The 27,690-nt window shown below is 43.9% G+C and overlaps 2 protein-coding genes across 2 annotated transcripts; one reads left to right on the forward strand and one right to left on the reverse strand.

The window, feature by feature from the left end:
- Positions 1–2,063: 2,063 nt before the first annotated feature.
- Actl7a (actin like 7A) lies at positions 2,064–3,599 on the reverse strand. Its single transcript, XM_028882978.2, has one exon. The coding sequence runs from the start codon at positions 3,515–3,517 to the stop codon at positions 2,195–2,197; it is 1,323 nt and encodes a 440-aa protein (XP_028738811.1). The 5' UTR covers positions 3,518–3,599; the 3' UTR covers positions 2,064–2,194.
- Positions 3,600–8,522: 4,923 nt separating this feature from the next.
- Actl7b (actin like 7B) lies at positions 8,523–9,971 on the forward strand. The gene is given in 2 exon segments (XM_028882977.2): positions 8,523–9,721; positions 9,724–9,971. Coding segments are annotated over 2 exon segments (1,251 nt in total). The 5' UTR covers positions 8,523–8,625; the 3' UTR covers positions 9,879–9,971.
- The last annotated feature ends 17,719 nt before the right edge of the window (positions 9,972–27,690 follow it).

Raw genomic sequence — 27,690 nt, forward strand, 5'->3', positions numbered from 1 at the left:
GGGGCTCATTGACTCAGGCTCATCAACCCCTGTCCAGAGATAGAAGTGATTTATGGTTGGAAAAAAAAAAAAAAACCTTTAATGAATTTTAGAACACTTACTCTGAGGGTTTATAGGCTTTACCAACACTGAGTTAAGGCATTGAGAGATGGGGATCTAATCAACCTGACTTGTCCCTTGTGAGTGCTCATGGGTTCTTGCCAGTAGAATAGTCTAAGAAGAAACTGAGGTAAGATGTATGGTGTACCCAACTCTTGTCTGATCTCTGACTCTCCAGGGCCAGGCTTAGTCACCTTGCCAAGGGACCTCAGATGTCTTTCCACTGCTCTGTCTCTTCCTCCCTGCTTCAGCTTTCTGGTGTCAGATACGCTGACCCACCAGTCTGGGTCCAGGCTCTGACGTGTGAGGCTCTCTATGTGAAGACATCTAGGGAGACCTGGAGTTGGGTGAGTGGCTCTTGAGCCTCTGCATGGTAAAGATGCCTGTTTTCTAGATGCTCAAGGGTACACATGTGACTAAGAACCCCAGTAAGACTTAAAGCCTCTTGCTTAAGAGCTGGAAGTCACAGTTGTAGCTATTGGGAGCACTTCTGGGGACCAGATCCTGAAGCATGTATCTGCTTTCCATCAGCTGTGAGAGAAAGCCACTGGTCAATATAGAGAAACTGATTGGGGTAGCTACACCTGAATGGACAAGGGGAGTCCAGTGATGTCTCCCATGGATTCCAGATACTGGGTTTGCATCTGCAGCCTTCCTGTCCTTTATGTCCTAAACAGAAGGCACCCTAACCAGACTTACTCTGGAGGTGACAGATCAGGTGACTGAATTTTGTTCCCTCCAAGGCATTAGGCAATGGTTAATCAGAGAGTGTCCTGGGACCCTGGAATGTCTCAGGTTGAATATCCCCTAGAGCTCCTCCCTGCTCCAAGGGGCTCTGAGACCCCCAGTGTGTCGAGGTCTGGTCTCTGGGGATCTCGCTGGGGTCCCCAGAATTGTGAGGCATCCACCAGAGAAGACCACTTGGACATGGAGTCAAGCCAGAAAGTCTTTATTAGCTGACAACTATGCTGGGTGTTCGGGACCCGAGTGTAGCACTGAACCTCTCTCAGGGTGAGTTTTTGAGCACAAAAACCACATCCTGTGTTGACACAGCCCAGCAAGAACAGTTCGCCAGAAGGGAACTACAGAAGCCGGAAAAGCAAGGTTAGTACATTGAGGGACCCTGGCAGAAGGATAGACTCCGATGGATTAGTTCTCTGTTTTGGTTTTGTCAGGAGCTGCTGCCTGTGTGCTGGGTTCAAGGACTGAATGGTACTTCAGTACATCATGGTGTCCATCGGTTGTGCCAAGGTCTGGGGGCATGTTACAGCCAGTCATCCTGGTGGCTTACTATGAACCAGATTTGGGACATAACGGGAGTAAAATAGGTTAAAACAGGGTAGATTATCTTCACCAGCATATTCTAAGCCTTCTGAGTTTGCTGTCAGATGTGAAATACAGTGCTGCTTTGTGGGAGACTAAATTTATTCAGTATTCTGTAGGGAATTGTGGATCGGGATCCCCTTGTGTGTGTGTGTGTGTGTGTGTGTGTGTGTGTGTGTATGTATATATATATATATATATACATATATACATATATATGTATATATATTGAGATAGGGTTTCCCTGTGTAGTTTTGGAGCCTGTCCTGTAACTCTCTCCTCTCTGTAGACCAGGCTGTCCTTGAACTCAGAGAGATCCACCTGCCTCTGCCTCCCGAGTGCTGGGATTAAAGGCGTGGGCCACCACTGCCCAGCTCCCTTTGTATCCTTTAACATCATTTACTCTTAACTTGTTTTTATCACATGTTTCCTTAAACACGTTTTAACGACAGAGTAGTTCCTACAGTGGGAATCTCACAAGGGCCAGAACAATGTTAGCGCAAGTTTCTGCCAAGAGAACCTGAAACGTCAGCATAGCGCATGTCTGGTCCTCATCTCCCCCTCCGCTCCCAGGCTTCTGCATCATTTAAGGTGATGATCCATCTGTGTGGCTCTCACTATGTCAGGAAACAGACACGCTGTCCAGGAAGGGGACACCAGGGGGTTTTAATGCTACAGGAATGAACATGCCAGCTCAGCACCATGTATAGAAGGTGTTCCCTCATGTAGTAAAGCTGACACACTGTCACCACAGTGGCCATGCTGCATCAGTTCAGAAGCACCTTCTGTAGAGGAAGAAAGGCCCATGTTCCTCGTACTCAAAGCGGTGAACCCACAGTGGTTGGAAACCCTGGAGCGAGGCCAGGATAGAGCCACCAGTCCACACTGCAGTGTCTCTCTCCGGCAGAACGTTCACCTGTGGCAGGTCATTGGGACACATGCTGCTCAGTTCCTTCTGCAGGCGGTTAGGGAAACCCTTGAGCATAGTGCTTCCCCCACAGAGCAGGATGTTCCCCATGAGGTCTCGTTTGAGTGCGATGTCACACTTGTTAAGGCAGGACACTGTCTGGGTGTGGAGGCCCAGCTGCATGGACTTGATCAGAGATGGCTTGAAGAACATCTCTGAGCAGAGGAACCTCTCCTGGCCCAGACGGATGTCTTTCCCATCAGGCAGAGTATAATGGATCTCATGTTCACTGGGAGGGATTTTCTTCTCCTCAATGGGATCTAGGGCCACGAAGCAGCATTTTGTCTTGATGTTCTCCACAATACTGATATGGTCCTCAGTGAAGTATTTTCCAGAGCTGTTCATCAAGCTCATCAGGTAGGCCGTCATGTCAGATCCTGCATAGTCTAGCCTCCCCGTGATGCTAGGCAAAGGATAACCCTCATAGATGGGAACCACATAGGACACACCATGGCCAACCTCCACCACCAGGCCGGAGGTGCGACCGTATGAGTACATGGACAGGCGGGATTGGTAGGCGATGTGCATTGCAGGTGTGTTGAAGGTCTCAAAGAGCATCTCAGCATACTTCTCTCTGTTCGTGTGAGGGCTCAGGGGTGGGTCTGAAACCAGGACTGCATGCTCCTCTGGGGCGATCTTCATCTCCTGTCGGAAGAGGTATTCCCAGATGTCCTGTACTGTGTCCCAGTCCACAATGATACCATGACGCAGGGGGTTGACCAGCTTGAGATGTATTTCTGGGTTAAGGAGCTCGTGCCCCACAAAGGTCTCTTTGCGATTATCCCCAGTCTTGGCTGTCTCCATGTAGGGCTTGCCCACTGTTGTTGAGATCTTATGAGTGGGCTTTGGCAGGCCAGCAAAGCCACATTTACAGAAGCCAGTGCCAAGGTCCACAACCACTGCTTTGGTCACCCCTAACTTGGGCCTGTCCTTCGACCCATTTGACTTAGCGGAGGCTTCTGTCTCGGCACTGTCCCGACGAACCCATACTGCCCTCTTTGCTGGGCCATCCTTTAGGGAGGCAGTCTGGAGGAGCTGTGTCTGCATGGAGGCCTGGTTGCCGGCTTTCTTGGCAGGCCCATCCCCTATGTCTGCTGCCTGTGGAGCCCACATGCTCTCCAGAGACATACTGCCCTCAGAAAGCTCTGGATCCTGCTGGCTACAAGGCCTGAAAGGCGTAAATCAGAGAACAGCTTGAGAATCTGCCCAACAGTGACATCACTGATTGTGACATAATCCAATGACCAAAGACTTTCTAGATACTGGAGACCTTGTTAGGGTACACTAGAGATATTTATTATCTTTGACCGCCCCCCCACCCAGTTTTGTAGTTAAGCTTGATTTATTCATTCAGTTAATGTTTGTTGAATGCCTATGACACGCAAGGAATCTAGGAATACCACAGTGAAGAAGTAGCAACAGAGTCCTGCCCTTTCTTGTCTACATTCTAGTTGGTGTGTGCTGGGGGAAAGACACAAGATGTTTGTTGAACAAAAAATAAAATTTAGAAAAATGTTTAGAGAAAAATCAGAGGAGAGGGTGGCCGTGCTGATGTGGCTCAGACATGTAGCTGGAAAGTTTCTCCGGGTCCGCCATGCCCCCATAATTCTGCAGCCTACTTACAAAATAATCACTCAGAAGCTCATATTAATTAAGACTGTTTGGCCTAATGGCTCAGGCTTCTTGCTATCTAGTTCTTATATCGTAAATTAACCCATTTCTATTCATCTATAAGTTGCCACGTGGCTTGTGGCTTACTGGTACTTTTACATCTTGATTCCTCTGTGTCTGGCTGGTGACTCCTGACCCAGCCTTCCTTTTCCCAGAATTCTCTTCTCTGCTTATCCCACCTATACTATACTTCCTGCCTGGCTATTGGCCAATCAGCATTTTATTTATCGACCGAATTAGAGCTACACATTCCCAGTATACAGAGCAATATCCACAGCACTTCCCCTTTTCTTTTTTTTCAAAAAGGAAGGTTTTAACTTTAACATAGTAAAATTACATGTAACAAAACAATTATCAAGCAACAATTATAGTTACAATATCTAGTCTATATAATATTTAGTCTATTTGTGTTTGGCAAAATTAAGAAAGATATCCTATCCTATATTTGTGGGTCTAAGGTTTCATATCTAATTTGTCTTTTATCATAACTAAGGAAATCATAACTATCTAATCTTCAACTACATCAAAGACCTTAGAAGGATATAATATTACCTGAGAAATGGGAGAAGGATGCAAGCAACTTTTGGGAATTTTGCAAGAGTAGACAGACAGCTGGCAACCTGGACAGTCATCCAAAGTTCCTCTGTAAAGTCGGGGCATCTGTCTTCAGCCCACAGGCCTAGAGTCTCTCAGTCACTTTTCTTTGTGTCCTGTAGAATGTCTGGCAGTTTCCTCTGCGAAGCAGGAACCCGAAGGACCATTTCATCAAGCAAAGTTCAGTAGTCACCTTCCTATGGGTTCTGCAAGTCCAGTTGATATCATTTTGTCAAGCAGTCCAAGCAAGAACAGTTTCTTGCCCAAATGACTATTTTGGCCAATAAAAAGATAAACTCCATATAGAGTGTCTTTGATGCCCATCCTCCTCACTGAAGTAAATTGGTGCTGCCAGGAGCAGACATGTCTCACTGTCCAGAAAGTCCAAATTTTTAAAACATTTTAAATGCCATATTCTGTAGGTCTTTGGTGAAGATTACCTACCTAATTGAATTATATACCTAGAAAACTTAACATGACTATAAGTTTGATTATCCTAGAAGACTAATTATTAATCTGTATTTTTAATTATCCATTACAATCTAAATGAGTTACATAAACATAATACCTCAAACAAGAGTAGAAATATATATACAGTATAACAAAATTAAGTTTAAGCTTGTATCAATAAACTAAAATCCATAGCAATTTCTAAACAAGTTGTTGCTCTTTAAAAGTAGGTTCATTAATCTACCCTTTCATCCTATCATATCTATACTATCCCCCTTTTTTTCTTATAAAGAGATTGCATTTATAATCAACCTGCTTTAAATAAAAATAAACATTAATAAACAATATTTTGGGAATTTGAGCATAGCTTCTTATACTACTTCCTGCTGGATGAGGTCACTAACAATCTAATAGAAATCCTGAGAAAATTAAGAATTATGGTCAAGTCCTGACTGTAACAGTCTGTGAGGCTGCATTGTCTGAGCCAGTTGCCTTGAAACCATTCTGGATGTTGGATGATCTAGGCCATGGTGTCGTTGGAGACCTTTCAGGGGGTCTTGGCTGGTCAAACCTGATGTATCTTAACTTGGAACAAATCCATAGCCTCTTGTTTCCTGTGGAAACAGAAACAGAGCCTCCTTTCCAAAGCAACATATCCTTAGATCCAAATTTTGAAGTCAAAATACCTTTAAAATATACATATTGGTTTAACTGAGCAGCTTTTGCAATCAAATGTCTTTCTACAGTTAAAAATATCAAAGATAACACAATCCAGATTCTCTGTGTAATATCCATCTTTACGTGGCTTATTTTTTATATTACCTTTACTGTCTCTTTAAAGACTTTATTTTTAAAACTATTTATATAACTGTCTATATTCATTTTCTTCTCTCTTTCAAGCCTACATATATTTTTACACATAATGTAAACCATTTAAAGTCTTGTTCCATCTGAATCTTCCTTATTGTGAATCTGTTGCTTTGAACTGCAGCATGCTCCACCCACCTCAGTTTCCCAACATGGCAGAACTACGTTTACCACCAGACTCTGGGAGGCAGTGGGTCTGTGCCTCTATCAAAGCAGTGTGTAGCGCAGAAACCTCCTCTTCTTTTTTTTTGTTTGTTTGTTTGTTTATATTAGTGAAGGCTAAATCCACCACACAGTGTAATGTGCGACTTGCAGAAACCTCTGTGTAACTGGGCGGGAATCTGCAGCCATGCCGTAGGTCAAGCCCACATGCCATGAACACGCCATACTGTAGCTCAAGCTATCATGTTGCAGGGTCTCACCACATGCATGAGACATGAAGCAGGAACCTGTTTTTGGCTCTGTTTATAATTGATTATTAAGTATTTTCAGGTTTCAGGTAGAAACTTGAGCTGCTGGACACCATTTGTAGCTGGAGGTTTTCCTGTGCTTGCCCGGCATCAAGGACCCCACAGCCACTTCTAAAATAATCACTCAGAAACTTATATTAATTAAAACTGGCCCAATGGCTCAGGCTCCTTGCTATCTATCTATCTGCTCCTTATCTAGTTTTTATATCTTAAATTAACCCATTCCTATTCATCTATATGTTGCAATGTGGCTTGTGGCTTACCAGTACTTTTACATCTTGCTTCCTCTACATCTGGCTCACGACTCCTGACTCAGCCTTCCTCTTCCCAGAATTCTCTTCTCTGCTTATCCCGCCAAACTATACTTCCTGCCTGGCTACTGGCCAATCAGCACTTTATCAGGCAAATCAGAGCAACACATTCACAGCACACAGAGCAATATCCACAGCACAGTCAAGACTCCCTGAGCTGATAGCAGTTGTGTAAAGAGCTGAAGGAGGTGACCGGGGGACATGAGTGTTAGGGATGCAATAGGTGCAGAGGGCTAAGTCACATGACTGGGGAGTTAGATGCAGCCAAGTCCAGCCTGTGGCCTGTGGTAGTATATACGTTTACTAAAGCAACCATACCCATTCACTGATGAATTGCCCATGGCCATAAAAAACAGAGTGCAATCAGCATCACGAAGACTGGCCCTAAAGCTCCATGGAAATAAGTGTGACTGTCCCCTTATAGAAGATTGCTGACCTCAACTGAGAGAAGCTGCACAAAGGCCTGTGTGACCAGGGGAAGAGCCTGGAAATGTCGATGGGGTGGGTGGGAGAAGCAAGGCTGGTAGTGGAGAACAGACAAGTGCTGTGGATATGGCTCTGTATAAATAAAACACTGATTGGCCAGTAGCCAGGCAGGAAGTATAGGCGGGACAAGCAGAGAAGAGAATTGTGGGAACAGGAAGGCAGAGGAGTAGACACCAGCCTGCCGCCCAGGGAGCAGCTTGTAAAGGCAACAGGTAAAGCCACAGAACACGTGGGACATGTAGGTTAACAGAAATGGGCTGAGTTTAAGTGTAAGAGCTAGTCAGTGGTAGGCCTGAGCTAAGGGCTGAGCAGTTTAATTAATATAAGCTAAAATAATATTATTATAAAATAATCTGAGTGATAATTTTATAAGCAGTTGCGGGGTCCATGGGGCTGGGCAGGACTGGAGAAAACTCCAGCTACAGACAAGTCTCATCAGGCCATGGGCCATTGCAAGGACTTCCGTTCTAGGTGAGCAGGACTAGGAAGTACTAGCGAAATCTGAGCAAATAGACACCATCGATCCGGGTTAGTTTTTACTAGGATTTACTGCTGCTGTGATGGCTGGCAAGCTCTTCTGCCTCATTTTGGGGACTAAGGTAATGAGTAGATAACCTTATGAAGAATTAGTTTTGAACATAGATTTGCACTCTTTCATTAGGGTCATAGAGTGTGCATTGAAATATGACCCAACTGAGTCCCACCAGTGTGAACATTAAGGCACAGGTACACAGCTTTCCCAAGGATATCCAGTAGGAGTAGACAGCCTTCCTCCCCAACATGTGCTGCATACACACCTTGACACCTAACATGCATGTATGAGGCTGCTTGGCCATTATCTCTTCAGCTGGACATACTGATCCATACCCATCACACTTAGTGCAGAGGTCTTTAGGAGACCTTGTTAATTGGTGTTAGGTGAACTTCGGTTGAAGTATTTATTACCACTCTTAAAAACCGTTTGCTCTTGAATTCTGAACCTCTATGCAGCTCTGCCCAGTCCCCAAGATTCCACAAAATAACATGGGAAGCACCCAGTACTGTGCCCGGCTTTCTGTATGGGCACAAAGTATCAATGCCAAGGAGCAGAGGAGGAAAGGAATGAAAAAATCGTCACTAAATGGCCAGACATGGACATGTGAGAGGGAGCAGAGAGCACCAAAGTCCAGTGTGGCGGGTTCTAGAGCTCCTGGTCATTAGCTCTGTCCTGGAGCAAACCAGTTAGGAAGGTGTGTGGAGGGTGAAAAGAGCAAACTCCCCCCATCTAAATGGGCCATTCCTGGTGACATCACAACCCTGAGTGGTTGCCAAGGCACTGCTGGTGGGCTCTCATTTTCTCCCCAGGAGCTCTAGGGTGTGGATGTAAGAAGGCGAGGAAGGGAGGCAGATGGCGACAAAGAACAGCCCTAGCCCTAAGCCCATGGGCACAGCCCAGGGCGACCCTGGAGAGGCAGGAACACTGCCAGTCCCTGAGGCTGGCATCCGGGACACAGGTTCCACTCAACTGAAGATGAAGCCCAAGAAAATACGCAAGATCAAGGCGCTGGTCATTGACTTGGGTTCCCAGTACTGCAAGTGTGGCTACGCTGGAGAGCCAAGGCCCACCTACTTCATCTCCTCTACTGTGGGCAAGCGCAGCGCGGAGCTGGCAGCAGACGCTGGAGACACCTTCAAGGAGACTTACGTGGGCCATGAGTTGCTCAACATGGAGGCATCTCTGAAGCTGGTTAACCCACTGAAGCACGGCGTTGTGGTGGACTGGGATTGCATCCAGAACATCTGGGAGTACATCTTCCACACCGCCATGAAGATCCTCCCGGAAGAGCACGCGGTGCTGGTGTCCGACCCTCCGCTCAGCCCCAGCAGCAACCGAGAAAAGTACGCGGAGCTCATGTTCGAGACCTTTGGCATCCCCGCCATGCACGTGACCTCCCAGGCGTTACTGTCCATCTACTCATATGGCAAGACCTCCGGGCTGGTGGTGGAGAGCGGGCACGGCGTGTCACATGTGGTGCCCATCTCCGAGGGGGACCTGCTGCCGGGCCTGCCCAGCCGTGTAGACTATGCCGGCTGCGACCTCACCAATTATCTCATGCAGCTGCTCAATGAGGCAGGTCACAAGTTCTCGGATGATCACCTGCACATCATAGAACACATCAAGAAGAAGTGCTGCTATGCCGCGCTGCAGCCAGAGGAGGAGATGAGCCTGGGCCTTGAGGAGCTGCATGTAGACTACGAGCTCCCGGACGGCAAGGTCATCACCATCGGCCAGGAGCGCTTCCGCTGCTCCGAGATGCTCTTCAAGCCCTCTCTGGTGGGCTACACCCAGCCGGGCCTCCCGGAGCTCACGGCTGACTGCCTGGGCCGCTGCCAGGACACTGGCTTCAAGGAGGAGATGGCCGCTAACGTGCTGCTGTGCGGTGGCTGCACCATGCTGGATGGCTTCCCCGAGCGCTTCCAGAGGGAGCTGAGTCTCCTCTGCCCGGGGAGAGCCCCACGGTGGCCGCTGCTCCCGAGAGGAAGACGTCGGTGTGGACCGGCGGCTCCATCCTGGCCTCGTTGCAGGCCTTCCAGCAGCTTTGGGTCAGCAAGGAGGAGTTTGAGGAGCGGGGCTGCGCAGCCATCTACAGCAAGTGCTAAGGGGCGGCCCCACAGGCAAGAGCTGGAAGCAGAGGCCCCCCGGGGGGCTGCTCTATACCTTTACAGAATTTCACATAAAAGTTTAACCTATAACAATCATGTCTGGTCTGGAGTTCTTGGTCGAACCGGATAGCAGGTGGTGACAAGTTGAGATTAGAGATAACTGCCTTCTCCTTAGACTGAGCGTATGTGCCTCCGAAGTGAGACGTACCGTCTCCTGGGAGGTAAGATGGATGCCAAGCTGTCTTACAGCTGCTGTGGCAACGTTTCTTTCCAGAAAGGAAGGTAGCTGGAAGGTGGCCCATCCCGGAACAGAGAGAGTCTCGTTAAAATGGCTGGTGCCTGAGTCAAACCAGCGTGAACTAATCCCAGATCCTTTAGGTCTCTGAGCCCATGCATTCCACTTGCCGGTGCCAGTTCCAGTTGTGTGTCCGTCCTCCAGCTGCCCTTTATAATAGTCTCCTCTGCAGCAGAGGTGCATGGAGGGGCCAAGATTGGAGGGGCCTCTTAGTGAAATATTAAAAGCAGTACCCCACTGCCCCCCTCACAAAAGCACGACTATGTGAGAATTTTGTTCAAAGTTTTAGAGAATGTCTGAAACATCCTAGCACAGAGGTGCAGAGACCTGTGAACCTCCATCTGATATCACCGTCTCGTATGTTCACTTCTGACCTGTCCCGGGGTTAGGCTTAGAGTGTCTGGAGAGCAGCAATTGTGCCTCCCCTCGTTTGAGTTTTCCCGAAACCCAGAGAGGCGACTCCCTATTGTGAGACAGATGGCGACAGGGAGGCCCGAAGATGCCGAGGCTTGTCTAACATTCACCTGCCTACAAAGCAGGAGTCTCCGATTGTGTCCAAAGTGCCCCCTTGACTTTCTACCTTTGGGCAAATTACCAGTCCCTCTCTTTTAAAGTATATAAATGGCTTTCACATAATGAGAGAAAAATGGGTTGAAATTTCTTAGTAATGGGTTTTAGGCTTTGAAATTAAGGTCAATGTTTTAGCAAAGGAGATTCTTGTCTTACCTGAGGCTTCCAGAGACTTGAACAAGTATCAGAATGATACAAAGTGGTGAAGTCCTGCCACTTGGGCATGGCAAGATACCTTTACTGCCTGTCCAGGCTGCCTGCTCGCTCCTCACCAAACCCGGGTGTGCCAAGTGTTATTTGTGTAAGATTTTTGTTTCTTTGTTTGTTTTACTTGGTTAGTTGGTTGGGTTTTAGTTTTAGTTTATGTAAACAGTTTATGTAGCCCTGGATGGCCTGGAACTAGACCAGGCTGGCCTTGAACTCACAGAGATCCACCTGCCTCTGCCTCCCAAGAACTGTGATTGAAGATGTGACACCACACTCAGCTTGTACAAGGTGTTTTAAGAAATCAACCTGACTTCAACGCTTGTCATTAAGAGTTTTTTTGTTTGTAGGCTGGAGAGGTGGCTCAGTGATTAACATCATATGCCGTTCTTTCAGAGGCCCCAAGTTGGGTTCCTGTAACTAGAGCTCCAAGGCAATTCAGTACTTCTGGCGGGCACCTGCCTTTGTGCACACATGCTCACATATACATAATTATTGAAATCTTTATTAAAAAAGAGTTTTATGGCTGACTATTACATTTTTCTGTCTGATCAATAGGAAGCGAAGGTAGAGATGTGGCCTGTGGTTTGTATGCTGGGATTGTTTTTAACGGCTCATAAGAGTTGATAGTTAAGTATTGAGGAGTAACTTCACTGGCCATGGCGGGAAAATTTACACCAACAGAGCCCATCAGCCTCCCCCAGCTTATTTAAAGGGTGAGATGGGTATGAGTAGATCATCATCTGTGGAGGTAATTACAAAAAAAACCCACAACAGAACCCAAACCTGAATGGACCTGCTCTCTGGTCCAGGTCTGGGGAAGAAACAAGGAACCCATATTTGAAAAATCCTCTGATCAATTCTAATGGACACTATTAAATTGCTCAGAAAAGTGCATGGTACATCCTGTGCATATTTCAAGCAAACTAGAAAATTAATTGCTTGACATTAGAGGGACAAGCCAATAGTGCGGTGACCACTCCCTGCAGCCAGGACAGCTTTTTCTATATTCAAGCTCTACTTCTCCCTGGGCACCACTCATCTGTTTGTTCTCCTGGACTGTGCTTCTGGATATGCCCAGATGTGCTGGCTAGTTTTATGTCAACTTGACACAAGCTAAAGTCACCTAAGAGGGCTTCAATTAACCCCCCCCCCCCATAAGATCAGGCTGTAGGCAGGCCTGCATTTTCTTTATCAATGTTTGAGGTAGGAGGGCCCAGCTTACTACAGGTGGTGCCACTCCTGGGCTGGTGGTCCTGAGTTCAATAAGAAAGCAGGCTGAATAAGCTAGGAGGAACAAGCCAGTAAGCAGCACTCCTCCATGGCCTCTGCATCAGCTCCTGCCTCCAGGTTCCTGCCCTGTGTGAGTTCCTGTCCTGACTTCCTTCACTGATGAACAATGATAAAGTGTAGGCCAAATAAACCCTTTTCACCTCAAGTTGTTTTGATCATGGTGTTTCATCACAGCAATAGTTGTCCCGGCCAGCGGGATCTTTAGCAGAGACCCTAGAAGGGGAAATGGCGAATGAAAGGGACAAGAGACACAAAGAATTGACAGCAAGACAGTATTCTGATCAAGCTGCAAAATTTTATTTTTCTCAGGTGGGTTTTCTAGTAAGCAGACCAGGAAACTTTCTTTGGGAAAAGATCAGGGGACTGTTGAGTTGCCAAGCAACCCAACCAAGCAACCTAACCACAAAACATTGTTACTAGTGGTCACTGTAGCAGAAATAAGGAAATGTTAAGTTATTTTCTAATAACTCGGGACTTGTCCAGGCATGTCAAAAGTTTCTGGTTAGTGGCTCAATACTGGACAACAGAAACTTAACTCAGGCAAGCAATATGGCATGGCTCTTAAAATTGTCCTTGGCATCTCCTCTATTTTATTTTATGAGGGAGTGTGCCCACCTGAACGGTGGTGGACCTTAACCAGCTGGGGGAGACACTGAACTGACTCCTCCTAGAGCCACTGTGGGCTTGAGAAAAAAGGGTACATTTTGGGGAGGAGAGGGCTTAGGCATTTTGGTGCCTCTAGATACCAACCTCTGTGCAAGTCAGGTTTGTCTCTCAGGGAATCCAAACCAAGGGCTATTAAATCAGCCTTCTCCTGCAGTGCTTGGCCTTGAACTCAGCAGTATCCATACCAGCTGATGCCAATAAGCATAGGTTCAGACTTTATGCTGCTCCTAAAGGAGAAGAGGACTGAGAAATATCTTAGGGATCACATCCTCAATCCAGCATTTCGAGCCAATGGTAATGAATCTGTATAGGTTTTGATGCCAGGGAGTCTATTTGTTTTTTGATGAATTAGCATGCCAATTATAAAGGGACCCAAAGTTACAAATAACAAAAGGCTGACTAATGGTCCTGCAAGAGGCATTAAAAGGGAGAACATGGATGATCTCCACCAGTCATCTGCTGCAGCAGAGAATTGCTGCTTATCTAGCTCTAGGCTAAGTTTATGTAGCTTATTATCTGGGTTTTACCATTCCAGACTCATTAATATAATAACAACATTCTTCCCTCAGAAAAAGGCATGTCCCACCCTTTTCTGCTGTCAGCAGGTCCAAGGCCCGTCGGTTTTGTAGGGCAATCTATGCAAGAGAGGTTAACTGCCTCTGAAGGGAGGACAAGGATGCTGCAGAAGCCTCAATTGCTACCTGAAGTTGCTTGGATAGGTGAGCTGTTGTTATGAGGGAATGACCCAGAACTCCTTCCGCCAAGCCTGCAGAGACCAGCGAGGTGGCAAGGGAAATTCTGGCCACAAGGGGCAAGAAGACAACTCTTTTTTGCTTGGGTTGGGGGGTGTCCCATCCCAAGAACTCCGTAGGGGTCCTGAGCATAAGTTGTGGGACCAGAGTGATGGGTAGGCAGAGCATGTCCTGTGGGATAGGGATGGTCAAATTTTTTGATAGAGTGCCATTGCACCAAGAGAAAAATCGGGGGGGGGGGGTGGTGGTGGTGGAGAGGATGATTGGGTAATACGGTCTGCTTGCAAAAGGGAAGGGAAACACTGGAAAAGCAAAAATCAAACTTGGAGCGGCCTGGGTCAAGAAACAAGGGTACTTCAGGGATGGGGTGGAAGCCATGGGAATTATCAGTGGTGGTGCAATTAAGGATGTGAGGCAGGGATACTGCTATCAGGGGAGGACGTCCCAAGGCTGCACATAGGAAGCATGATGAGAGATTTCCAATGCCAGTAACATTGGCAAACATAAGGACTTCTCGGAGGAGGGAAAGCCAAGAAAATGGAGAGGAGGGGGATGATAGTTGTGTGTCATTAAATTTTTTTCTTGTATAAGGATATTATGATGGACCGTAGATTGTACTTATACATAAGAGCACCAAATGTAAAATCTGGAGCTAGGCCATATGGCAGTTTGGTCCGTATACATGGCTCTTTCTACTGGACTAGTCCATCATGAGTCCCACGGGTCCCAAACCACTAGGGAATATCCTGTAGATGTTTTATAAAATTTAGGGCCGTTCCATTCTCTCCCAATTACCTGTCCCTTAGCAGGAGGAATGGCATCATGAATTTTGTATTAAGAACAGGGGCATCCTACGCTTTTCTCTTTCAAATAAGTTTTGCAATTGTGGATAGTCTGATCATACAAAAACCAGATAGCAGGAGCCACCTTGCTGGGGGAATTATGGAAATCAGTAAAGTTGAGTAAAATGGGACTCTGACATCCTTGCAAGGGGCAGTCAGTGGTAGCCAATAGGTGGCCAAAGGTCTGTGTTTTAGCATAATTAGTATAATTTTCAGTCAAATAAAAGCACCATGCAAATGGGGATGTGTTGACTGGTCTCTGGTCCTGATAAGAAAGTACAGGCAGCAGCAAGATCCAGAATATCCAGGGAAATTCTCCCAGTTTTTTCTTCATCAGCATCTGTAAACAAGGAGAAGGAAAGAGAAAACGACCTCAGGGGCTATCCTTTTCACTGCATGATTGGTTAGAGTTGACTTGTTTAACTAATCTCTAGGGGAGCCAACGAGGACCTCCCTGTTTGGTCATAAATGCATGCTGACCCTCGACCCCAGATCAGGAGGACTAGGTCGGGCCCTTTCCACTGGGCAGTTAAAGGGTCTCGCCACATGACCAATGCTTGGTGGCTTTGAGTTTGTGGATGCCAAAAGTGATCCTCTGCAGACCTTTCATTCTTGTCCAAGGTAAGGAAATTAAGGACAAAAAGTGCATGATGTAAAAGATTTCAGGGATTGCCTCGCCTATCATACAGGCTTCCCTTCTTTAATTTATGAAGCATGGATTTTAGAGTCTGATGAGCACGTTCAACGATGCCCTGGCCTTGGGGGTTGTAAGGAATGCTAGTGACATGCTTAATCTAAAGTTGTTGGCAAAAAGATTGAAAATTTCTTCCAGTATATCCTGGGACATTATCAGTTTTTATAACTTTAGGCTTTCCTACGATGGAAAAGCATTGTAAAATATGGGAAATAACATTTTTGGAGGCCTCTCCGGCCTGGAGAGAGGCAAATATAAAACCACTAAAGGTATCAACTGTAACATGTATGTATTTAAGTTTGCCAAATTCAATTAAATGAGTAACATCCATTTGCCAAATTTCATTGGGAACCAAGCCCCGGGGGTTAACTCCCAGATGTTGAACCGGGAGGGAGACAGCACAGTCAATGCAATTTTTAACAATTTCTCAGGCCTGTTCTTGGGTAAGCTTAAACAACAAACGAAGGGAATGAACATTTAAATGGTGAGGAGAGTGTGCTTGGGCAGCCTGAGAAAGGATAAAGATAAAAAAAAACTGCAAGAACAGGAAAAACTAATTGTGTGGTGACATCAGCCAAGGCATTTCCTCCAGGTAGAGGACCAGGCAATTTTAAATGGGCCCGAAGATGGCCAATAAAAAAAAAAAAAAAAAAAAAAAAAAGAATGCCAATAAAAAAGGGGCAATGTGTAGCCATAATCAAGGAGCGCAGTTGAAGAAAAAGTGGAGCTGCATTGGTAGAGGGTTTAATAAAGGGAACAGTTTTCACAATAAGTAAAGAATAGGCAAAAATAAAAAAAAAAAAAAAAAAAAAAAAAAAAAAAAAAAAAAAAAAAAAAAAAAAAAAAAAAAAAAAAAAAAAAAAAAAAAAAAAAAAAAAAAAAAAAAAAAAAAAAAAAAAAAAAAAAAAAAAAAAAAAAAAAAAAAAAAAAAAAAAAAATGGGCAACATAATAAATTAAAGGGCTGAGAATGAAATAGTTGAAAAACTTGAATGACAGTTCAACAAGCTGTCCTGAGGAATATGGGGAGAGGCAGGAGGTAGCCTTTCCACCCACAACATAGGCGGCAATTCCAAAGCCATCTGTAATATCAGGGGAGCCTCCCTTATAGGTTGTGAGGTAGTTAATTTGGGGAAAACAAAGAGATGAATTCTGGCAAACTGTAACAAGGGATCACTAGGATAATGGTTACCGATAGTACCAAGGAAGGAGGAGCAGGCAATGGGCCATTCATCATTTGTTTGAAGCAGCCAATCTAATTGTTCTCGCATATAGGGGATGACTATGGAGTCAGGATCTTTTCCAAAGTATTGGCGACTTGTTTCTCTGCCCTTAATAATTAGCTTGGCCATTAAAGATGGATAAGTGGCCAGCACCTTTGAGGGAGAGGTGGGTAGGTGGACCCAGAGTAGGGGATTTCCTCTTTTTTCTTCTCTGATGGTTATTTGTTGCCAGAAGACTAGACGTGGAGGATTCAGGAATATTAATACTGACAGAATGACAGACAGAAGGTGGACAGGAGGACACTTTTAGGGCTTTTTCTCCCTCCTTAATTAATTTTTGAACATCAGTGAGATGATTATAAGTTTTTAAGACATCATTAATTAAATTCCAGTAGGAAAAGGTTTGAACGGGGACCTTTTCAGGACCAAAGGTCTGGTAAAAATCATTTAAACAGTCACCAACTTGTCTCCAGTGCTTTTCATCTATGGTTCCTTCTTAAGGAAACCAAGGACAGATATAGTTCAATATAGTCAAGAAATTTTTTTAAGTCTTTCTTTTTAACCCTAATTCCTTGTGTCTTGAGAGACTGTTTCAGTCCTGAAATAAACAAATCCTGTTTATTAAATTGTTGTCCCATGGTAAACTTACCTTGTGTCATGTTTTGCAATTCCTCTGGATCTGTCTCATGGCTGGGCGTTTCCTTGGCGATCACTGACTGGACCTTCGCTCGTGGAGCCGTCTTCCACGGTGGTCCAACTCTTAGGCAGGCCTGCCTTGGTGTGTGACAATGTTCACCACTCCTCCATGTCCCAGAGCCCCACACTGGGTGCCAGTTGTCCTGGCCAGCGGGATCTTCAGCAGAGACCCTAGAAGAGGGAATGGTGAATGAAAGGGACAAGAGACACAAAGAATTGACAGCAAGACAGTATTCTGATCAAGCTGCAAAATTTTATTTTTCTCAGGTGGGTTTTCTAGTAAGCAGACCAGGAAACTTTCTTTGGGAAAAGATCAGGGGACTGTTGAATTGCCAAGCAACCCAACCAAGCAACCTAACCACAAAACATTGTTACTAATGGTCACTGTAGCAGAAAGATAAGGAAATGTTAAGTTATTTTCTAATAACTCAGGACTTGTCCAGGCATGTCACAAGTTTCTGGTTAGTGGCTCAATACTGGACAACAGAAACTTAACTCAGGCAAGCAATATGGCATGGCTCTTAAAATTGTCCTCAGCAAATAGTAGCCTTAAGTAGGACAGAAATTGGTATTAGGATAGTGGGGTATTGCTGTGACAGACAGGACCATGTTTGGGAAATGTTTGTGGAAGGGCTTTGGATCTTTGGGGAGAAAAGCCATTGAGTGTTCAAAGCTTAGTGAGCTGTTCTGTGGGGTCTTGAAGAAAAGATGTTGAGAAAAATGCAGATGGTGGAGGCCTGGCTTGTGAAGTTTCAGAGGGAAGTTTAAAGACTCTATTGGGGGCCATTTGTTATTTTAAATCAAGATTCTGTGGTTCTGGTTAGCTGGGGCTAATCAGCTGCAATTAACAAGGTATAAGAACCACTAAAGTGAAACCTTTGATTTGCTGGGATGCTTGATGGAGCTGTAGCTGAAGGTTGGCACTGGGAGAGGCCAAGAGAAGCCATTGATGAAGGTGCAGGATTAAAGGGGTCATGCAGAGTTGAGGTTGGTACTATGAAGAGAGCCTATGTGTTAAGTAAGTCCACAAGAGTCTGGTAAAGGGTATCAATGGATTTATTAAAATATAAAATGAGGAGAAATACACTCACAGATACAGAACAAAGTAAACAGCCATCATCATCCTGCATTCTGCCCAGGGGTGAATGGAACTAGCTGTCCAGTCTCCAATCACCTCAAGAGAATGAGAGCGTGCACCCCTTCCTCAGTTTTAAGCAGTCACCCAGAAAAACCACACCTCTATCGGGCTAAATACCCCAAGGTCATTGGTGGAGCAAATTCCAACAATACTTCCTCCTTTTTGTCTAAGTAAGAAGGTTCTAAACCTAATACAAAATTATATATAAAATAAGAACAATTATCAAGTATTGTCTAGAAGAAAGAAAAGGTAATAACAAACAAAAATAGGACTACAACCAACAACAACAACATCAAACAGAAAACATAAACTAAATGTCCAGGGCAAAGGTAATTGACAAGTTACAGAGATTATTTCAATAGCTATCCTATCCTGAAGAATCTAAATCTTGTACCTGATATGCTCTTAGCTAAGATAGGAGAGGACTGTAACTGTAAGTATCTAGTCTTCAACCCCATTAAAGACCTGAGAAGGAAAATAATTACCTGAGTGAGTAGGAAGTACAAACAAGTAACTTCCAAAATATGCAAGAAATGACAGAGACAACTGGCTGCCTGGACAGTCACGCAATGTTTCTCTGCAATATTGGGGCATCCACTTTTGGTTACAGGCCTAGAATCTGACAGACCATTTTCAGAAGCAGGAAAGTTTGAAAGATTGTCCTACCTTGTCTTGGCAAGGTTCAGCAGTTGCTTTTCATCTGTATCCTGCAGAATGACTGGCAGTTTCTTCTGCAAAGAACCTAAAGGACCATCTCACTTTGTTCTGGCAAAGTTCAGTGGTCACTTTGCTATGAGTCCTGCATTTCAAGTTTATATACCTATTGTCAGGCAGTCAAGGCAAGGACACTTTTTATGCCCAGTGGCTAACCTTTGCCACAAAGAAAGTAAACCCTACATGGAGTTTCTTCTATGCCCATCATCTTCTCTGAAGTAGATTGGTGCTGCTAGGAGCAGACATGTCCCATAGTCATACAAAGTCTAAGTTTTTTAGAACTCTTTAAATGCCATATTCTGTAGGTCTTTGAAGTGTTTGAAGATTACTTATCTATCTGAATACCTCCTATACCTAGAGAACATAACATGACTATAAGTTTGACTATTAAGATGACTATTAAGTTGTGTTTTTAAATTATATATTACATTTTTAAATGAGATGCATAAACATAATACCCTAAAAAAGACTAGAAATATACATACAGTATAATAAAATTAAATTTGTATCAATAAACCAAAATCCATACTAATGTAAAATATGTAAGATTAATAGTTTTTTTTGGATTGAAGTAGATTCAATAATATACCCTTTTTTCTATCATTTCTACATCATATCCCCCTTTCTTCTTCTAGAAAGAGATTATGACCAATAACATTTTGTAATCAAATCCCCTAAACAAAGACAAACAACCATAATCTATTTTTTGGGAATGTGGGTATGGTTTTCTAGGCTACTTCCTGCTGAGTGGAGGTGTTGGTAATCTTTGAGGGACCCTGAGAAAATTTGGGATTATGGTCATGTCCTGACTGTAGTAGTCTGTGAGGCTGGATCATCTTAGCCAGCTGCCTTGAAGTAGTTCTAGATGTTGGATCATCTGGACGATTGCTCCCGCTGGAGACCTCTCAAGGGGTCTTTCTTGATGGAACCATATTAACCTGGAAGGAATCCACAGCTTCTCATCTTCTGTGGAAAGAAAAGCAGAACTTCTTTTCCAAAGCAACATATCCTTAGACCCAAATTTTGAAGTCAAGGTAACTTAAAGATATATATGTTGGTTTAGCTTAGCAGGCCCTATACTCAAATGTCTCTCTGCAGTTAAAAATCCCAAAGACAATACAATAATATACAGTATCCAGACTCTCTGTATTTTCCATCTTTACATAACTTTTTTATGTTTCTTTATTCTCTTTTAAGGACTAATTTTATTATTTTAAAACTACGTATCTATTTTTTTTTTTTTTTTTTTTATGAGCAGGACCCGCAGGTCAATGCACTGAATGTGTGAACCTCTGGGGCAAGTCTGAGCAAACCTGCTGCAGGTGGGGAGAGTCGTGCGAAACGGTGACTGGTGGTTGATTGCTGGTGTGGGAAGTGTGCCAGCAGCTGCAGAGGCCCGGGGCAGAGGCCATGCCAGTATGGACTAGCTGGCGGAGGTTAATAGAGCTGTGTGTAGCTGTGAGGGGCACACTGCCCCACATTGGGTGCCACCTGTTAAGTGAGACTAGAAGAGTCTTTTTAAGGATGTCAATAGATTTATTAAGATATAAGATGGGGGCTGGGCGGCGGTGGCGCACGCCTTTAATCCCAGTACTCAGGAGGCAGAGCCAGGCGGATCTCTGTGAGTTTGAGGCCAGCTTGTATTGTCTTTGGGATTTTTAACTGCAGAGAGAGTTCCAGGAAAGGCGCAAAGCTACACAGAGAAACCCTGTCTCGAAAAACCACAAAAAAAAAAAAAAAAAAAAAAAAAAAAAAAAAAAAAAAAAAAGATATAAAATGGGGAAATACACTCACGGATACAGAACAAAGTTAACAGCTCTCATCGTTCTCTGTTCTGCTTGGGGGTGAATGGAACCAGCTCTCTGGTCTCTGACCACCTCAAGAGTGAGAGCACACGCCTCCTCCTCAGTTTTAAGCAGTATCCAGAAGAACCACACCTCTGCTGGTCCAGATATTCCAAGGTCATTGGTGGAGTGAATTCCACAACATCTATGAGAGGTTATTGGTAAAAGTGTAGCCCAGTTGCAGCAAGGGACTCCAGCATTTTGGAGATGCCAGTACCATGGACTGACCACCAAGGACAGCAGCAATGGTGGGGTGGAGTGGAGCTGGCCTGACCTTAGGAGATAGCCTTCGTGTGCTGCAGAAGGTGGAATTGAAGAAGTGACCCAGACCCTTTGGAGGAGCCCAGAAAATCTTGAGTAAATGCCAGGCATTGGACATTGAGTTAATTACAAAGTTAGAGATTGTTTTTGCTTTGTTCAGATTGTGGCTATGCCCTGGTTCTTCCCTCTTGAAGTAAGAAAGTATTTAATTTTGACTTTGTAGTAGCTCATAGTTGAGAGATTCTGAACATTTAAAAGACATTTTGATTTTTAAAGAGACTGAACTTTTTTAATTTTAATTTATTTTAAAAATTTTTATGTGCATTAGTGTTTTTGCAATTGGGTTTTGGGTTCCCTGGAACTGAAGTTACAAGACAGTTGTAAGCTTCCATGTGGATGCTGCAAACTGAACCCAAGTCCTCTGGAAGAGCAGTCAGTGCTCTTAACTGCTGAGCCATCTCTCCAGCCCCCTGAACTTTTAATGTGTTTGAATTTGTAAACAATGTGGGACTTTGATTTATGTTTTGTATTGTGGTTTTAATATTAACATGCCGTCTTGGGGATAAATGAGAAAGGAAGGTTCTAATTAAAAGTGATGTGTTAAATGGGTGGGGGCAGCACACACCTTTAATCTCAGCACTCCAGACACAGACACATGTACATCTCTGTGAGTCTGAGTCCATCCTTGTCTGCAAAGCGAGTTCCAGGACAGAAAAGTGATGTGCTTATGTGTCAAGGTGACAAGGGCTCAGTTGTGCTGGATAGTTTTAGGTCAACTTGACACAAACTAAATTCGTCTGAAAGGACGGAACCTCAATTACAAAATGCCTCCATAAGATCAGACTGCAGGCAAGCCTGTAGAACATTTTCTTAATTAATGATTGATGAAACAGAGCCACCCCTGTACTGGTGGTCCTGGGTTCTATAAGAAAGCAGGCTGAGCAAGCCATGAGGAACAAGCCAGTAAGCAGCATCCCTCCATGATCTCTATATTAGTGCCTGCCTCCAGGTTCCTGCCCTGTTTGAGGTCCTGTCCTGACTTCCTTCCATTATGGACAGCGACGAGGAAATGTTAGCCTTTTCTCTCTCAGTTGCTTTGGTCATGGTGTTTCATCGCAGCAATAGCAGCCCTAACTAGGACACCAGGCAAGCAACTTCCTCCACCTATCCCTTTCTTTACACTACATGTCTGCCTTGGCTTCTGTCACCTGTACAAACTCTGTAGAAAGGACAGCGACCTCACTTGTTCATCTAAGCATCATGGGTACAGGCTTGATCTTGGCCTGAAGCAGGTGCTCAATACATTTCTGGTAGATCTTATAGCTATTGAGAGCCCCAAACCTGGCGACATATTACAGTCACCTGGGGGAGTGCCCAAGTTTACCCTGAATTAAATCAGAATGTCTGGAGTGGAAACAGTCCCCCTGGTGTGATATCAGAAGTCCCCAGTTAATTTTGCGTGTAGCCCAGTTGAGAACCAGTGCTCTGGGGAAGCCTTCTGGGCCATCTCTTCCATTTTCACAGGGAAATGAAATTCACCTAGCTGGTTGGTGACAAGAGTGTGTGAGTCAGCACCTCACCGTTGCTATGGAAGTGTCAGTGAGGCAGGGTGGGGAGCTGAACTTCCAGCACAAATGGTCATTAAGCTTTACCTCAATAGGGAGCTGTCCAGTGTGTGTGGGGGAACGTAAATAAGACTTAGTCTTACAATATCAAAACATCCAGAACTCAATCTTGTAAAAAAAGGAATTTGGCCTTGCTCAAAGGCAAGTCTGAGCTTTGCCTTATCATGTGGAAGGTAACCTATATCTTACCTCAAAACAATGCCTTTCCTTAGGGTTTGGCTGGCCACACCCAAAAGTCTTAGGGTGATGATTCACTATGCCAGAAAGATCAACATTCCTATTTATGGAAGGGACTTGGGGCTAATGTGTCAGTTGACTTGAAGGCTGAGGTCAACCATATGGGCATTTGATGAGTTATGCCTACCTAATGGAGCTTCAGTAAAAACATTGAGTGCCAAGGCTTGGGAAATCTTTCTTGATGGGTAAGACTTGTATGTTTTACCAAGCATTTATATTGGAAAGTGATGTGATATCAGGAGAGAGAATATTGGAAATTTTGAATTTGAACCATACCCCAAAGTATATCTTCTAATGAGTTGGGTTCTTCAAGTGACCTTCCGTTTGTGTAGGATGTGATATTGCCACCTACCATTGTAGTTGAGGACAACTCTAGCAGCCTTTGTAGTTGGCTGAAACTTCTCATGCTTGTCCATAACCAGGAAAACTGCAATAAGCATGAGAAAAGGCAACAAGATAAATCAGGTATGGATGACCCAACAGGGGTTTTTAAGCAGTCATCATGAGATTATTCAATAAGCTATTGAAAATTATCAGCAAACCCAGAAAATGTTGGCAAAAAAAGCTATCAAGCTAATCAAGCTTGGGATGGGGAGAGGACCCAGTTGGTAAAGAGTTTGCTGCACATCTGAGGAGATGAGCTCAGATCCCCAGCACACGTAGAAAAGACTGGGGTAGCAATGAAAGCCTGGGCCAATAGGGCTGGGAGGGACAGAGCAGAAGTCCTCAGTGCTTGTTGGCCAGGCAGTTTAGAGAGACCCTGTCCCAAACAATAAGCAGAGAACTACAGAATAAGATGGATCAACTTCTAGCCCCTACATGCACATGCACACATTAGCAGCTCTACACAAGTGTAAATAAACATGAATACACAAATACAAATAATAAAATTATAAAAGCATATAAATTATAGGATAGAAAAATATAACATCCAAACTTTAAAAGCTCACTGGATGGGCTCAGAAACTTGGCAGAAGACAGTCAATGAAATTGAGGACAGATCAATATAATTTCACTAATAGAAATGGAACATAGAGAAAAAATATTTTTTTTAATATGAATGAATGGGGGCAGGGTGGGGAGGAGGTTCATCAGGTAAAGGTGATAGAATTCCTAGCCACTCCCTCATGACTGAGCTTGTGCTGGCAAGACGCTTAGTCATTCCAGGGCCTTACGTACTATGTAATCTGTGTGCCACGTGGTCACATAATTTGTGCGCAGCAGTGTGATCACGTAATCTATGTGTGTACATGGCATAGCTATGTAAGCCTGTATGTGCATGTGTGGGGGAATCCATTAAAGCAGATCACATACACCCTTCCCCCCTCTTCCTGCACAATTTTTCAATAGGCCTAAGTACTCCCTTCTGTCCCCCTTCCCCTAATAAACTCTTATAGTGGGTTTTGTTGTGCCTCATGGCTTTTTTCTCATGGAAAACAGCTCTTCATAATAAATAACAAAATGTGCTTGATGTCAAGCCTGATGACCCAAGTTCAGTCCTCAGAACCAATAACATGGAAGGAGAGAACCAACTCCTGCAAGTTGTCCTTGGACCTCACCTATTCCACCCACTTTGCCATGTGTAACACACACACACACACACACACCACAATATAGAAATAAATGTACAACAGAAAGTAAAAAAATGAGTGCCAAGAATCTAACATTCCTACCATCAGAATTCCAATGAAAAAAAGAGAGAAAGGGTGTGACCAATAGTGTGCTCAAAGAAATAGTGGTGGAAATCCCCCAAATTTTACAAAAGATAAAAAGATTCAAGAGTGAATCATGGCCAGGTCTAGTGGTACATACCTGTACCCCTGGCACTGAGGAAGCTGAACCAGGAAGATCAAGAATTGCTCCAATTTCAAGGCCAGCCTAGTCCATATAGTAGGTACCAGGCCAGTTTGGGCTACAGAGTAATACCCTATAAAACAAAAAACACAAAACAATAGCAAATCAAAGAAAGGCAAACCAAACTACTATTAACTAAAGAAGGTCTATAGACTTGGGGGATACCTGTTCACTGTGGTCTGTTAGATATGCTTATGTTGTATAATAGAAAATTACACAAATGTATAGAAAAACATTATAAGTAAGACCAAAAAAAAGTTTATGAAACCCACAGGCAAGGTAAGATAGAGAGGAATAGACAGTAGAGGAAATGTATTATGTATCCTATAATGGTATTTCAGCCCATGATGGACTGCGTGCTCAGTAGTGATCCTTGGATACATCACCCAGCAGCATCACAGCCTTCTGAATCTGTGTAAATTTGCTTCATGTTGTCTATGCAGATAAGGATAATGTCCTTGGTGATGGCAATGGGATGGAAGGAACCTGGGTGCCTCAATGACTGTGTGGAAGCAAAAATACCAATCTGAGCCCTGAGACCACCACTGACAGGCCTCCATCTGCTTGGTTAATATTAGTTATTTTTATGTGTATGGCTGTTTTGCCTGCATAGTGTACCACATGAGTATAGCATCTGCAGAGAGCAGAAGAGGGTGTCATATTCCCTGGTGCTGGAGTTATAGACAGTTGTGAGCTGCAGTGTGAGCTCTGGTCCTCTGGAAGAGCAGCCAGTGTTCTTAATGGCTGAGCCATCTCTCCAGCCCCCTCCCATCCGCTTTAAAACACTTTGGGATATTGCTGTGGAACAATCTTTGTATACTGCAAATATGTATTACTCTCATTGGTTAATAAAGAGCTGACTGACCTATAGCCTGGGCAGGAAGAGATTGGGCAGGAGAGACAGACTAGGAGGATGCTGGGAAAAAGAGGGCAGAGTCTGAGGAGTCACCAGCCAGACGCAGAGAAAACTGGAACTGTACAAAATGAGGTAATGAGCCTTGAGCTGCAAGCCATGAGCCATGTGGCAGCAAGTAAATAAATAGAAATGGGTTAATTTAAGTTATAAGAGCTAGTTAAAAACAAGTCTAAGCTACCGACCCAGCATGTATAGTTAATAATAAATCTCTATGTTGTTATTTGGGAGCCGGCCTTGGGACAGAGCAGACTGGCCATTCTGATGAAAAACTCCACTTAAAGGATATAGAAATGAATCCTTTAATTTATCACAGGGGAGTACAATAGGAATTGGGTGATATTTTAGGACATCACCAAAGATCCTAGGCCAGTCCAAGTGGCAAATTTTGGCAAATTACTAGCCAGCCCTAAGTATCCCTATGCTTTGCTTTTTTGTTTTTTGTTTTTTAAATAATAGCTTCCTAAGGGATGCTTGTACCTACTTCAGTGGTTCTCAAGCTGTGGGTCACAACCCCCTTGGGAATCACATATCAGATATTTCCATTATGACTCATAACAGTAGCAAAATTACAGTCATGAAGTAATAACAAAATAATTTTATGGTTGGGGTCACAACATGAGGAACTGTGTTAAAGGGTTGCAGCATTAGGAAGGTTGAGAACCACTGGCCTAGTTGCCGGTGTGGGGTTGAGGGTGTCTGAATTGTTAGGTGGATTGTTTGGAGAGGAGTATGTGTGTATAGTACATGCAGGTAAAGGAACAAGGCTGCCACATGTATTATTATAAGTGGAAGGTGTCTATTGGCATCCTTTTGGAGAGCCTGTTCCAAGACCACCTCCAGGGTATGCAAAAAAAAAAAAATTCCCAAATATGGTGAGGACTAGGCTTTTCTATCTGAGGGGTAAATAAGGAAACACACACTTTCTGATGGTAACTTTCTTTTTTACTTCATCTTGAAAAAAATCTCTTTCTGAAAATTCCCTGTCTCCTCTCAGCTACATTCTTTACATACAGTTGCATATCTCTCTTTACGTACATACATCTCTCTCCTGCATAGCTACACATCTCTACATACAGTTACTTCTCTTTAACACAGTTACTTCTCTCTCCCCAGCTATATCTACCTTCTACACAGCCACACATCTCTATACACAGTTACATCACCTTTTTACATAGTTCCACATTTCTTTTCTCCATATATCTCTCTTTACCCACACTTCTCTCTACCCTGCTACGTTTCTTCACTCATAACTTGCATTTCTCTTCTAACTTCACTCACTCACTCACTCACTCACTCACTCACTCACTCACTCACTCACTTACCTACCTCCTCACACACATCTCTGCCCTACATATACATCTCTCTTTCCACAGCAAAAACTCTGGACAAATATGAGTTACATTTTAAGGGTCACAAACATTTCTTGAATAAACAATAAGAGATAGAGTCATTCCAATACACATAAGGCATCACAGTTTCCCTCAGGCTTGGAATATCACACTGACTGGGCATGGTGAGTAAAGCAGGCACGTAGCTCTGAGTGGTTAGGGTTCCCAAACACAGAGTGACATTGAAATTCAGGACTTAAACAATAAACAGTTAGTTGGCTGAACCTTGAGGTTAGGAGTATGTGAAGAAAATCAATTGCCTCAGGGAGTTTATGTCTTAATGTTGTCAGCCTGACTTTGGTTCAACAAACAGACACCTGGGAGCTTGTCCTTGTGCAATTCATCTCCTGGGGCAACTAGTCTATTTTGGATTTGAAAAAGCTGACTTTGTAGCTGAGGATGTTGTCATTTTCTTATGTCAGTCTGAGTAATAAGAAATATCTTAGTTTTATTTCTATTCATCAAAACTATACACATTAAACAGAAATCATCTTTCTGACCATCCACAGCTATATGCATGCCCAAGTGATGGAATATATACATAAGATAAACACACAAGCAGTGGGAAAACACCCTAAGCTGTTTTTAAGGGAGAAATG

This window comes from Peromyscus leucopus, chromosome 2, assembly GCF_004664715.2.
Source record: "Peromyscus leucopus breed LL Stock chromosome 2, UCI_PerLeu_2.1, whole genome shotgun sequence".
NCBI classification, from domain to species: domain Eukaryota; kingdom Metazoa; phylum Chordata; class Mammalia; order Rodentia; family Cricetidae; genus Peromyscus; species Peromyscus leucopus.